Source organism: Gymnoscopelus braueri (genome assembly GCF_963280865.1).
Source record: "Gymnoscopelus braueri genome assembly, chromosome: 20".
NCBI lineage: Eukaryota > Metazoa > Chordata > Actinopteri > Myctophiformes > Myctophidae > Gymnoscopelus > Gymnoscopelus braueri.
In genome coordinates, this window is record NC_137622.1 from 12133412 (window position 1) to 12148490 (window position 15079).

General features: G+C 40.6%; 1 protein-coding gene across 3 annotated transcripts in view; it reads right to left on the reverse strand.

Annotated features, from left to right (window-relative positions):
* LOC308076259 (teneurin-3) overlaps positions 1 to 15079 on the reverse strand; it is a 129995-nt gene that overhangs the window by 97302 nt on the left and 17614 nt on the right. For all 3 annotated transcript variants that reach the window (XM_080416468.1, XM_080416467.1, XM_080416466.1), the window contains exons 2-3: positions 11779 to 12017; positions 1654 to 1782 (exon numbers count right to left, since the gene is read on the reverse strand). In XM_080416468.1, the coding sequence (XP_080272594.1) occupies positions 1654 to 1782; positions 11779 to 11950 (301 nt within the window). In that variant the 5' untranslated portion in view covers positions 11951 to 12017. The remainder of the gene's footprint in view (positions 1 to 1653; positions 1783 to 11778; positions 12018 to 15079) is intronic.

Consider the following 15079-nt stretch of genomic DNA (forward strand, 5'->3'; position numbering starts at 1 on the left):
CTTGTCCTTTTTTTTATACGTGAGCATGATACACAGTATGTGTATCAGTAAATGCTGATTTGCACCTTTGGCCCTCTGCTGTAATCTCACCCCTTTATTCAAGCAGGGAGTCATCTCTTTTTCAAATGAGCGCTGGCCAAGCGAGACAGCATTAAAAATAATGGTTCCCTACAGTCAGTGATGCAGCACTCCATGAAGAAAAAATAAAAAATGACCAGAGATAATTGGCCTTTTATAAGGTTTTATATAAAGCTCTAACAGGCTGCCTGCCTCATCGTCTGTATTTTTCTGGTGAGTCATACCGGAACATTTCTCCCTGTATAAATGGACTTCGAGTGTTACCTGGGCTAAAGCAATAATGACAAATCAAAACAATTTGACAAACAGCTTTCTTAAGTGGTGCACACAGTACAATCATCAGTGTTCATTTAACTCTGAGAGGGTACAAATGTAAGTAAATGGATCCGTAAGGGTCCATTTGGTCATTTGTACACTCTCTGAGTTAAACAAAGACAATAATTTTACTGTGCAAATACAAGGAATGATTATATTATGTAAATGCAAAAAAAAAAGCTATGAAGCGGCATATTTCTGTAACTGATGATCTAGTTCAGAAATGAGTGTGGTTATTTACTGTGTAGATCTATCAAAGTTGAGACCTAAATCTGATTTTGCCATTTTGTGAAGTGATTACTCTTAAATGATGTGGCTGATAAACAAAGATGTCCTGCCACCAACCAACTTATATTATTAACGCCAATCTGTGATAATCTATCTTGCAGCACCCGTAACAGGAGGCGTGTGTGTGTGTGTGTGTGTGTGTGTGTGTGTGTGTGTGTGTGTGTGTGTGTGTGTGTGTGTGTGTGTGTGTGTGTGTGTGTGTGTGTGTGCGTGTGCGTGTGTGTGAGTGTGAGTGAGTGAGTGAGAGTGTGAGAAATGAGGCCAAAGCCTGTCACTTTAGTTTCAGTCAAAGTGAAGCCAGGCAGCCAAGTTTACCTCAGGGGAGAATAATAGCCGGATATCGATTGCCTTTAAACAGTCCAAAATCTGCCACATGCTATCTTAATTAGCACTACTAATGAGGACTTGTAGCCTGTTTTAAACAATTAAGCCTTAGTCGGCCCTTCTCAACTCAATTAATGTTTTCATGCCCGTGCATTTTAAAATGTGCGTCTACTCAGAGATTCATTTGATGGCTTTTTGTTGTAAAGGTGAGACTAGTAGTCTGTACTGAATACCGACGGGTCCAGTCATCATTAATCTGTACCAGGGTGTCTGGAATCAGTCGATTAACATTCAAGAAGCACAGGTGTCTCAAAAAACAAAACATCAAAGCCATCTCACCCTGGCAGAAGGCTATGTCAGGCCCAAAGTGGTTCTAAAGTCAAACAACATCATACTGTTTGTTTGACCACAAGAGTGGCTATGACTTTTATATTGTAAAAAAAATAAGAAGAAAAAACATGAAAAAGTTATGTTGAGAAAGTAGAAAAAAAATAAAAAAAAATCATAAAACAAACAATAGTATTGGAATATTCACACTGAGACAATATTAACACTTCAAATTATGAATGTGAAGGCTTATTTATGCTTATTTAGGCTTATTAAACAGAGCACTTTAAAGGTTGATTTGAAGGTGTTATTCCTCCTTACCGTTATCGGCTGACAGGGCTGTCACTATGCTGGGCTGAGTGGGACCAGGCTTCACCCCGGCTCCATTTTCAAATGCCGGCTGGTGTTCTAGCTCCTGGAGCTGCCAGTTGAGGCCAAAAAGGTGCATCGCTGTGAAGAAATAAACCAAAAAAGAAAACAACAACAATAAGAATCAGAAATAAAAACAAGTGTGCTTAAAATAAAGAAAATAAAAATATATATAGTATATACAGTATATCAAGTCGTTAAAGCATAAAACAAGTGTGGGTGAGGAAAGAAATAACGAAGGAGGAAATAAGAATGTCCTCAAACTTCCACATCTCTTGGAACTTTTCTCTTGTCAACGTTGTACTACAGTGAGATAAAGTGATGCACAACCCAAGAGACATCCTGTGGATAACGTTCCCCAGGAACCCTGTTGGTCCCGTGTGTTTTCTTAGGCAGATGGAGGCTTTGCATTAAAGTCTTAGTGTCGGCACACAAGAACAGCCTCTGTATCAAAGACGGCAGCAGCAGGTGCCATTTCTATTTTGACACAAATCTTTCCTCTACAGAGAAAGAAAAGAGAATACATTCTCTAAGCTCCACAGGTATGACAGAAGGACACGCGGTGCATGTTTTACGACATGTATGCTGAAATGAAAAAGACTTAAAAAACGAGCAAGACAGACTCTCTCAGTGGGAGTGGGACAGGCGAGGGTGAGGAACCTGCAGGGCATCTCAGTGCTCCTGGTTCATCTTCTTACATAAGAGCACATCGCTGCATGCCTGGCTGACATCTCACAGTGGATGTCTTCCCACCACCTCAAGCTCAACCCAAACAAAACTGAGCTTCTCTTCTTTCCTGGAAAGTCGTACCCCCGGCAAGATCTTTCCAATTCCATCAACAACACCCCCGGGTGGCTACAGTTCCAACTTCTGAATCTGGGAGTGGTCCTGGACAGTCCGCTGTCGTTCAAGGCACACATTGGACCGATCACTCAATCCTGTAGGTTCAGACCCTAGCTTCCTCACCAAGGAGTCCGTCCAGTTCCTTATCCAAGCCTCAGTCATCTCCAGCCTTGAATATTCTAAATGCCTCCTTGCTGGTCTGCCGTCAGGACCACTCTAACCCCTTTAACTGATCCTCCCTCCACGTCTCCCCCATGTTACCTTCAGTGGCTTCTGGTAGCTGTCTGGATCCAATTCCCTGGTGACCTGCAAGGCAATCAAGGTCATGGCACTCCCATACCTTCATTACCTTATCCGACAACAACTCCAGCCCTCCCCGAACACTTACATCAGCTAACACAGGACGTCTGTCCCTTCCTTCCCTATGACACCCCGGCCAACACTCCAAGCATCCTAGACTCTTCTCCCTCCTGGCTCCCAAATTAAATGACCTCCCCTACTCTGTCAGGACTGCTGACTCATTCCACATCTTCTGCCGCAGTCTGAAAGACTCTACAGGGCTCCAAATACACTTTTTTCATTGCCATAAAAAACACCATTCCAATGATTATATAAAATAAATATTTCATTTTAAGAATAGCCATATTAGCCACTGTGTCGTTAATATCCCTATTAGCCAGGAGATAATATTGTATAATAATACTGATAGGATATCCTCACAGTGTTGGATGAGCCGGAATTAGTGTGAGCATGCAAGTGAACACGGCTCATCTAATTGCAAATTCTCATGATTCTTAGCTGCTGGTTTATTTTTAGTTAGCATGACAGATGCTACCTGTAGGTTTGATGTTTACTTGGTATCCTAGTTAGGTTGTAGAACTTAATTGTTTTCTTTGCATTCTGTTTACCGTACGCGACCTAGTATTTACCCTGTCATTTGTTGACTAGCGTTTAATGCCATCTACACCGATCTTGCACTTTGTAAGTTGCCGCGTATAACAGCGTCTGCTAAATGCCTAAACTGTAAATTGTAAGTAAACTCCCTGTCTTTCACTCAGCTGCCCAAACCTGCTTGTATTGTTGCTGTATTGAATGCAATCAGACTGCGCTCAGCGCTCAGCGAGAGGGCCAATCTCCCTCAAAGTCACCAGGCTGGGAACCTGCTGATGAAGCATCTTGATTTCCGACCATTTGATCTGCACAACGGGCTTTTTCCCCCCCTCCATCTCTCGGTGCCACTCCCGTACCGGGCAGACGCTGCAGGGTACTGACTGCAGAAAATCACGTGGAGGAAGCGGTGTGCAATGTGTCTGTGTGCATTTGGGTGCAAAGTACAACATCAACTATAAACTAACCCAAAAAGATGTGATGGTGATGATGATGATGATGATGATGATGATGATGATGATGATGATAATGAAATTTTGTGTCTCAGTCAGTGGTCTGGTTAACCACTTGTCAGCGTGTCATTATAGGAAAGAAAATTGTTTATACAGTTTTTCAAATTTCTTTTTTAAAAATAGCTGATCTACAAGCCCACAAGCAATAGTGTAAGCGTGTATATTGCCTGTGAGCCTTGTGTGGTTCAGATCCTGACACCTGCTCCCTCATAGTTGTTCCCTGGCAAGTTCCACTGTGCACTTTCTCAAAATGTTTCAACTTCTCTACTGCTTTGCTTCAAGAAAAGCTCCCGTGCTTTTCTTGCTGCTGGAGATTAAGAGATCGCCGCCAGCAGAGCCGCAGGACAAATCTGTGTCTCAGGGCTGTGAATGACGCGAGTTTGATGCCAAAGTGACCTAGAAAGGTGCACTCAGCAGAGTGCAAATCTCCGCCAGGAGTCATGTCTTAATAATAATAGAAATGTATGTGGTGACATTTATACAGTACAACCATGAAAGTAGCACAGCATGTGATTACCTGTTGTACATTGTCACCATTGTCTGTCTCATTCACTACCCTCCTCCATCTTTCTCTCAGAAATGTGTCTGTAATCCACAAGGTCTGATTGTTAATTCCTTCGCAGGATGTATGTCCCATAGCTTATTTTTATTGAAAAATATTCTGGAATTAAGGTCCTTGGCCTGCTGGCAGCATGCACAAGAAATGTGACACTGATCGGCCCAGTAGTATGCGAGATTAGCTGCAGGCACACACGCGCATACGCAGACACGCACAGGGCGAAATGCATGAATCTCTTAGCGGAAATTAAATATCAACCAAACCGTCTGTTACAAAATGACGGACGGTACCAAATTAAAAACACATCACACTTAAAAGGAAGGAGGAAGTTAAATAATTGATTGACAAGATGACACGAGGCTCTGACTGATAAACTTTGGATGAAAGGGAAGCTGTGGCCCCCATCTTGTCTCTTCTCTTCTTTGGCTGTTGAAGACCGTGGCTTTATCTCAACAGGAGTTTCAACTGTGTCTAATGGCTTTCCTTCAGTTCTTTACGCCACGCAAACCGTGCCAGACACGCATCACACATCAGACTGACGGCAGCATAACACACTGTCGGAAGCATCACCAACTTCCTGCCAGAGAGGAAGTGATGTACGAGGCTGGGCCAACCTCAGGTGTATCAGGGGGAATCTTTGAAGCGAGACGCAGCAGGAAACCCTCTTTATACTCTTTCCCTCTCCAGTCACCCCACCATCAAACTGCCTCAAGGTGAACAGCCCTCAATTTAAGAATTTACATAAGTTATTCTGCCCGACCAGCACGGCTGGATTAATATTTATGGAAGGTGAGAACGTCTCTCTGTGAGCTAGAAACCAGAGAACCGGGACTATAATCAGCGATGCCATCAGGCTGAGCAGTATGCAGCTGCTCTATGCACAACATCCAGCATACTGGCTCATATCCCACTACCCTCTTAGTTTGGAAATGCTATTTATGTGCACCTATCATAACCAAATGTATGGGACTTCTTCCCATCTTTGCTCTCCGGCCTTTCTAGGAACAGAAAGTTGATGGTCCCAGTGGCAAGCGGACTGTTTCCATTCCGATATGGTGGTCCTCAGGAAAAAATGCTGTCGATAACTTAGTTTGTTAGTTAGGTTCATTCATGAGAGCAGTACTACAAAAAACAACAACCGAGTAGGTCAAAATAAATCGGTTTAATACATTTTAAAAGATAATTGATAATCAATAATTTTATAAAATAATGAATTAATAATCTATCACGATTTGGGGCATGTTATAGGCGAAGAAAACTCAAAACATTTCAAAAACTTTCCAAAATAGTGAAAATGGCAGATCTACATGCAAGCTAGAACTGTAGAACTGCTATTTTCACAATTTTTCTAAGTGGTCACTAAGTGGTTCATTAAATCGTTTGTACATACTACATAAATATATTTTTTTATATAATAAACAAATGTGGTTCTCGATTATTCAATGAATCGAAAAACTAATCAACATAATAATTGCTAAGAAAATAATCGATAGTAGCAGCCCTACAACCGAACACAAGTCATTTGCTTTAGTATACGTAATTCCAGATAATACTGGAATATCCAAGATATCTTATCCTGGTATTTCATAGCAGAGATAAGAGCTTATCTGGGTTACTGTAAACAGGATATACAAAGTGTATGCACCAGCTCATGCAAGTTATGCATTAAAATCCTGAATAATAAGAGGATATTGGTGTACGGGGAAAGTGCCCATTGAGACAGAGATTGAAAATGCAGACTTAGTGGTTGGGGTCTTTCGGTTGAATATGTTTTCTCAGGGTCTCTGTAAGTTCAATGTAAACATTACTTGAGCCGCAAAGTGAAGTGACAGCAAAACTATTTGTAATAAAGCTGTACGGTGAAATCCTGAGTGTTACAGTAATTTAAAGGCGATGTAAGTGATATGTTTTGGTTAAAACCTTTAATAAAAAGTTAAAACTCTATCTTCTGATATAACCATTGCCATAGCAAGTGTGTTCGGTAACAGGGGTCTCCCCACCCATCCAGCTCTTCGGTAAACAGAAAATAAATTATCAGGTGGGTTGCAAATTTCATCCAGTCAGCACAGAGAACCCTATTTATCAGCTTCAATTTTTATAGCGTTCCAGTTCCAATTCTGTCTGCCAATTTCTCTGTTTCATCACTTTTGAACTCTCTCCTGGTTGGAGACTGGAGAGATGGGGAGACCCCTGTTCCCGAACTAACGAATATAGAGGTATTTAACAATTATTTTAACAAAAACAATAATACTGAGTGACACACCTTTAACTCTGAAAGGGTACAGATGGGACCAAATGAACCCATACGTTCAATTTGTACACGCTCAGAGTTAAATGAACACTTAGGATTTTACTGTTCATCAAATTACAACACACTAATACAGTATCTCTCTTTTTAGCCGGAGGATAACTTTTAGTGGTTGTCTAATACTAGCAAGGTGTAATACTGAGCGTTTTAGGAGGTCCTTTATCACCACTGCTGTAAGGTATTTAAATGAGGCAGCTGTCTAACTGATAAACTGGACTGTATGTAGAGTGATCTTTGCTTAATACTGTACAGTTGTGTGATGGTTGCTGTCCCTTCTGTTTCTTCTTTTGTTTTTTTGTTTGTTTCCTTGTCTCTATTTTAAACTGCATGTTCTGCACTGGTGACAGTATGAATTTTGTTCTTTGGTGATCAATAAAGTATATCATCATCATCTGACATAATGGTCAAGGTCAAGAAGGTCAATACAGGGCTGAAGACTAACATAGCCACTGTTGGTAGCACTGGTGCTTCCAACTTCTTCAGAAGGGTTCTTCAGCACATCATTTTGTCACACACACACATATATATACACACACAGTACGTACGTACGTACGTACGTACGTACATACATACATACATACACACATACACACACACACAGGGGCCAAAATAGTTTTTAATTGTTTTTTGGCCAAGTCTACACCTGCAACCACACGTAACTTCCACTTTATTCTTCTTATTCCTCGTCTTTGTATTAGTATTGTTTGTGTTGGAGCGCCTCAGTGCGGCTGCAGAGTTCATGTGCAACCTCTTCCAGAGAGAGATAGAGACACTAGAAACTCTGCTGGAGACACAAAACAAACTGTGTAGACTTGGCCCTTTGAAATAAAATTTATTTTGGCAAAAAAAAAAATCATTAGTCGACTGCCAGTCGACTATTGGCAATTAGTCGCCAATTAGATTCGACTAAACAAATCCTTAGTCGGGGACAGGCCTAGTATGTATGTATATATATTTATTTATTATTTTTAATTTATTTTTAATTCATTTAATTCTGAATCAACTCTATACTGTCAGACTATCAGGAAAAAAAATGAATCTGTTGATGAGACAGAATCCAGTGCACTGTGGCCTTGTGGATTTAGTTTCAGTAGACAGTGCAATGCAAGAGCATCTATCAAGGCTAATTGTAGACTCAGAAGTACAATTACAATTTAAACGTAGGCATTTAGGAGACGCTAAATGTCAAGTCAGTCCTTAGTCAGTCCCTTCAATTAACTCGAGACTGAGGACAATCTCCCAGTTAAAACTGGGTGGAAACAAATTAAGAGATAAAAAACTAAACAAAACACTGCACTACATTGCAGAACCAAGTCTTTAGGGTGTTCTCTCATATTGGGGCAGTGACGTGACCAAAGCACTGTGCGAAGGTTTATTAGCAGCTGTTCGCCACCATTCTAGCAACTACCTTCTACCTTGCATCTAGTCTATAGATATCACCGCGATTAGTAGGTGGAGATCATCTACGACTAAAAGAAGGCTATAATTTTCAAAGGTACGGTACATCCAAAACAAGCTAATTGATTGCATACTGGTGTAATGCAATGATAGTATATTGTACAGGATTTGTAAAACGTTGAATTCATATCAGTGCAGGCTGATGATGACACAATCAATGTGTCAGCAAAATTATTCACGATCACAGGCCGCTACTGGTTCAGAGTAGGCTATAGATGGTTTCATCCAAATGGTCTTATGTTGCTAAAAGACAAGTCAAGTTATTTTATTTGCTATCCTATCATGGCAAACACATATCCAGTAATCCTGGGATACATGCCAGTTAAGAGTGGTGTGCCGTTCAGATGATTGCAGTGCATTCTTGTGCCAATAATAATGTACATTTTTATACTGCATGCTCCATCAGGCAAGTCAGGCTTTGGCAATGGTACCTCTTCTAGATATGGCTTCTTGGAGTTGGTACAGAGGAAATAGAATGTTAATTCATATGGGTTGGCCATTCACTATTGTCATTGCTGAAGGTTTGACATGGTTTATAAAGAGATCTGGGACATCAGAACTATTTGAGTCTTTTTAAGAGTCATAGAGATCCACCTTACAGGAAAAGACCTTTGCTTCAACCTTCTGAAGAGCTGAACTTGAAGAGACACAGGTCTTATGGAGATCACTGACAAGTTGACAACATAACATATTTTGTCCCAAAGGAGAAATGGTAAAAGTGACACTCACTGCATGTGCACTTTATTAAGTCTTCTATTTTGTATTTTTGTATTTATATTACGTTTTACATATTTTTGTTTATCTTACTAATAATTGTTTTATTCTAGGATCTTAGCTGCATCTCTCTACTCTTACCTGTATTATCTGTGTTTTATTCTTACTGTGGTTCTGCTAGGTCACCTGAATTTGACAGCCAGCCAGCCAGCCAGCCAGCCAGCCAGCCAGCCAGCCAGTCTACCTACAGTACCTACCTGCCTGCCTGCCTGCCTGCCTGCCTGCCTGATGTGATCATATATGGTACACTTTGAAGAACCATTATGTAGACTGAAGTCTGTGGATGAGAATACAGGGGACACCAATCTTTATTGTTAGTTAACGGTTAGTTAACAAACAGCAACATTATGATTATTTAATAACTAACATCTTCAACTGTGGCTAGGAATTGACCTGGCAACCTTCAGGCTATAGGTCAACCTCACTATGAGTATGTATTTATTAGGTAGTGTTAGCTAGTAAACAGCTAAATGAAGCTCATTGCTTATTTAATTACTAACATCTTCAGCTGTTGTTAGGGATTAACCTTTAGGGTAGGCTATAGGTCAGCCTCACCATGAGTGTTGATGTGTTATTTGAGATTAAATGGTAAATGCCCTTTTAACCCTTTTAGATCACATTAAAAAAAAAGAAAAATCTATTTCAAAATCAAAATCCAATCATGTTTTTTCTTCCTGCAAAACAAAATGTTATGTGTGCTCATGTAGGCTAACCAACTAATTTCAACCAATAATAGCATGATATCCACGATCCACCCATTAATCAAACTTCAACTTTTATTTGCAATGCTCCATAACGTTCAAATGGAATTCCCCCCAACGTTATGTCCTGCCTGCCTATCTTGTTTCTCTCAGAAATATGTCAGGATTCAGAAGTTAGATACTCTCGAAATACAGTGCATGAGGCAGTGAATGAGAGGTATCCTAGAGGCTATACTTAAGACTGAATTGCTGACAGATGAAAGAGAAAGAAGTAGAAGAAACACTCTAGCAACTGGCACACGCATGCATGCATGCGTACACGCGCGCGCATACGCACGCACACAAAAACCTACACGTACCGCTTAGGAATCAGGCCAAAACAATTACAACTCCCGACACACAACAGGCCGACAAATTAAACCAGTGACTGATGTTTAGGAAGAGACAACACGGAGTACATGTTTCTAATCCACAAGAGGTGTTACTTGAAATGACTAATTAAACAACTGATCTGAGGCCCAGGTTCCTACTGGCATAAGCCCAGTACATTTTGTTGATAAGATAGCTGCCGAATCCAAGACACTCTGTGTCACAGCAACATCATCTACCCACTTATTCCAACAACAGGACATCATGAATAACAAAACAAAAAAGAAAGAAGAAATACAAAGAATAACAACACAGTCAGGGAACACATAAAGGGACTGCGTGTGTTGATATTGATGTAATATCTTTATGACCCCTCCCTTATGAAGAGGTCTCCCTCCTCTCTATTCAACAATAAAACAGCAGTAATAGCATCTTCCCAACATGGACATATTTCTCCTTATACGACTGTGTCACATCTTCTCCTCTGTCCACGGCGGAGGAGGCCTTATATATATATCTGCTCCGGGGGAAAGTCACAGTAAGATTAAGGGCTTGGATGACAAGAGAGGGCAGAAGAGGAGATGAATCTCCAGCACTTTTATTGCTGTGGTCAAGACTCTAAAGGTTAGCAAGAAGTCAGCTCTGACACAGGCAGTTAAAAAAAAGCCTCTTATTGAGAGGCGGGGGGGGGCGGTGAGCATCTCTTCCTGGCCGAGATAAAAAACAGAACTTCCTGTCTGACATGGAGATAGATAGTTCTACCTCTGACTCATGAACAACTCTTCTTCCCATGGTCCAAGATCTTGTTAAAGATTTAAGCACAAAGAACCGGAAATGTTTGATTTAAGGACAGAGGCGGTCTAGTTTGTATTTCTCTTTGATGGTTCCATATGGGCAACCCAATGGAGTCCATGTTTAATCTCCCCGGTGTGTATGTAGAGGGAACCCCCCCCCCCCCCCCCCACCCCCGCGCATGTCACATTCTGGATGAGAACAACTCGGAGAGGATGCATGGCCTTGTCAGAGGAAGTGCAGATGGGAATGTCTCATTGCCGAACGCTGTGATAGCGACACACATTGGCAGACTGATGGCTTTAGTCAGAGCTGAATCGTATCAAGAGGACATCTGCCATTTCAGCAAGAGGAGGAAGCGAAGTAGAAATGCATTGGCAGAGATCAAACTTTATATAGATTACGAGGCAGGTTGGTGTCGGCTTGTCTGTCATCTGTTCTGCTCTGACTGAACAGAGTGTCAAACAGATGGTTCACTCGGCTGGCACCTTTCATCTCAGTTAAACCGAGATATCACTCTTTTCCCGGGAGAAAGAAATACATATTTTAACATCTAAATGGTAATGTAGCTACTGTTCTGCCTATATGCCAACACAATATAAGTTGCCAACACCATTGTTCATGCCATCACCTGGGTGAATACTCAAATTTGATTGGTTGGAGGAGTCTTAGTATATTTGTGACCACAAGGGTTTGACATAACACTTCATCACTGCACTGATTTCCTGCATTATAAAAAATATAGGGGAGAGAGAGAGAGAGAGAGAGAGAGAGAGAGAGAGAGAGAGAGAGAGAGAGAGAGAGAGAGAGAGAGAGAGAGAGAGAGAGAGACACACACAGAGAGACAGAGAGACAGAGAGAGAGATTGCTCACCTATACAGTAGCAGAGAATGATTGACAGGACAACAGCCACGCCCACAGCAATCAGGGCGGTACACCTCCAGGAGCAGTGTTTAGGGGACTTCTTGAATTTAAATGCCCCCCTGGAGAGGCTGTTTCTGGGCAGGGGTCTTGCCGGCGTGGAGTAAACCGCTCCCGTGGCCATGGTGTAACCTGGAGTAGCCGTGCCGAAGAAAGGCGTCGTTCCTGTTCCGGTTTTAAAGAGAAAGTGCCTAGGAAAACAAAAGGATAAAAACACAACCATGAATTATCATGACAAGGCATCTTCATGCAAGTTTTGAGTAAGGGTTTTGGTGCTCAACAGAAGTAAAAGGAAAAACCTTTTTTTTTACTGGTCACTTAGTCTACCAACATAAGACATTGCAGCACTCCTTAAGTTTTCACATTTATTGCAGGGGTGACTGACTGATGTTTCAGTAAGCGTCTTCCTCAGATCTTGACTCTGAGGAAGACCCTTGTCAAAACGTTAAGTCAGTCAGCCCTGCAATAAATGTGCAGACTTAACCACATGAACCCTAGCGTCCCTATTCTGGGCATGTCATAATCAGGCGGCAAGCATCCGCTGCTGGAAATGAAGCCAATGAGGAAGTAATGAAAATGATGCAGTTCTCATTATTGGCCTCTATGTCCCCTTCTGCTGGTTGCAGAATAATTAATTCAATGGGTATTTGACCGTACTATACACTTGGTTTTATTACCTTAGTAAACATTTTCCTAAATACTTTATGTTTTCAGTCGGTACTTAAAAGTCTTCTTTCAATTATCATGATATGTGTTTTTGTAATTAACTATAAAGAAGGGTATACTTCTACTGGTTATACTAAGTGAAGCTTGTAGATCGGCTATTTTTGCTGAAGAGATTTGGTGTAGAGGGAAAAAAGGAGGGGCCCCTGGTGGATCCCAGTCAACAAAAAAGGGTGCTCCAGAGTCGTATTTGGGTAGTCTATTTGAAGTGTCCAGGTTAAAAGTTTTTGCTTACATATTGTACATAAAGAGAATTTTACTTTCAATCCCTGAACCTTACAGAACATCAAATTAATCTGTCCACCACTTTCACATGCCCCAGAGCAAGGCATTGAACCCACAATCTGCTCCAGGTGTGCCAACTCTGCCGGCCGCCCCCCCCCCCCCCCCCCCCCTCCGGTGAAATGTGGGCATGTATGTCCGTCTCTGAAGGAGAGCTTATGAATTATTCTCCATGCAGAAATGGGGATTTGAGTATAAATATATGTCCCTATCGTTCTGAAACACTACTATTTGTGCAGATCACTTCCCATTCTTCAGCTGGGTGAGGGCGTTAATATCCTGTCTAATCCTGACATGGGAACCTCATAAAAAACAATCAACTCCCACTTGCCCTTTCGCAGCAAGGGCCGCTGCTAATAGCCCATTATACCTGGGGTAATTAAGAGAGTTTAATCAAATGCAGTGAGGGGCAATCGTCCTATTAACTTTTAAACCCCTGATGAAAACCTCTTAAGTAAATGAATTAAGCCCTGTTCCTACACTTGCCACTACTTACAGATTACCAGAAAAAATGTCTTCAGGTCTAGTAGTACAGGCCAGCGAAACCAGATTAGTTGACCATGTTTCCCTAATCCAGGATTTTTTGTGCTCTACGAAATTCTATGTGCCCATTTTGAGTATGGAGGAGTTGTTCAAAATGAAATGCATAATCTGAAGACTCTGGTCTAGGCAGGGCCAGCAGTGGTACAGAATTCATTCACTTTTAATTTTGTTACCTTTTATTTTCGTCCAATTTAATAATGTACGAGTTTTAGTTACTGATTAATTAATGACAAAGGGGACATGTGACAGTGAGGAAGAATTTAGGCCTGATTGCTATTGTTTGGTACAGCCTGTCTTGTTATGGTTCAGCTTGTCCTTGTAGCAGCTAGTATAACTACAGTATGGTGTTATTCCTGTGCTCCTTGGCAGAACTACTGTACCACCGACATGAGTGTTACTTCTCCCCATGATATCATGTACATTATAGCATTTCCATCTACACCTAGAATATTGTCTTCGACTCCTCTTGCCTCAACAATTAATGATTGATTCAGAATTCCACAACAGTTTTGACAATTTGTCTCCCTGTGACCCAATCTGTAAAAGTTGGACCATGTTGTCAGTCAAATACTTCAGCTATAACACACACAAAAATTACAAAAGAAAAAATAAGAAAAAGAAAAAAAAAATCTTCCTGATGTGTTACAGGTGTACTAATGCACTACATATTTATGTATAATGTACTTATTATTCATGTATAATGTACTACAGGGTTATGTACTAATGCACCACATGCTTATTTAGCAACATAACCACGTAGTAAATTAGAACATCAGGTTTATATGCAATTTTAATGCACTACTGTCAAGTTTATGTGAAAGACAACTTATGAAGTTCCTATTTAAAAAGCATTATCTTGGATATGATTACCTTCTTTCTGTCTCTCTCATCTTTCATTTTCATCTTGATGTAACAAGTTAACATATTATTTTCATGTTATTTTCTTTATATCCCATTGTTTATCATTGCTCCATCTCCCTGCCTCAGAGTTTAAATTGCAGTTAATGTGGTGTTTTGAAACAGTCAATTATGCACAGGTTTTTGTTTGTTTGTTTTGTTTTGTGCGTTCCCATGCATACTTGAGGGGTCCGGTTGTCGTGGTAACCAGTATTCCTGTAAAGTGATAAAGCAACATTTGTTTGTGAATTACTTGTGCACCATTTGTGAAGTTGCACAATGACAATTTGAAAGAAATCGTATTTATCCGACTTTTGATTTTATGTTAAGGAGAACTAGAATGGCCTGCTGGCTGTTTGAAGCTAAAACAAAAGGCAGTTGCAAATATAACAATAAAGTAAAGTTAACATAACAGTAGGAATGTACAGTAAGTCACTTCTTTCTTAAATAAATATGACAAACTGGTTTGATCAAAAGGTGTTGCACACAGAAACAAAGGACAAACACCAGCATCCCCAATTATTATTTTCTTATTATAATATTTATTGTGAAGTGTTGTGTTGTATTTTGAAGTGCTGCGTTGAATTGTGATGTGTTGCATTATTTAATAACTCATTTTTCTCTGTTTTTTATTTTGTTTTATATCTTGTATATTTATTATGTTTTTTTTTTGTCTATTTGCACTTAAAAGGCAATAACAATGCATAATCATTCAGATGTATCTCGTTAAAGGAGCCACTCGATATGCCCCTCGGGTTCCTTGGTCTTCCTTGCACAGCTCCTTATAACAATAACTACACACGATAAC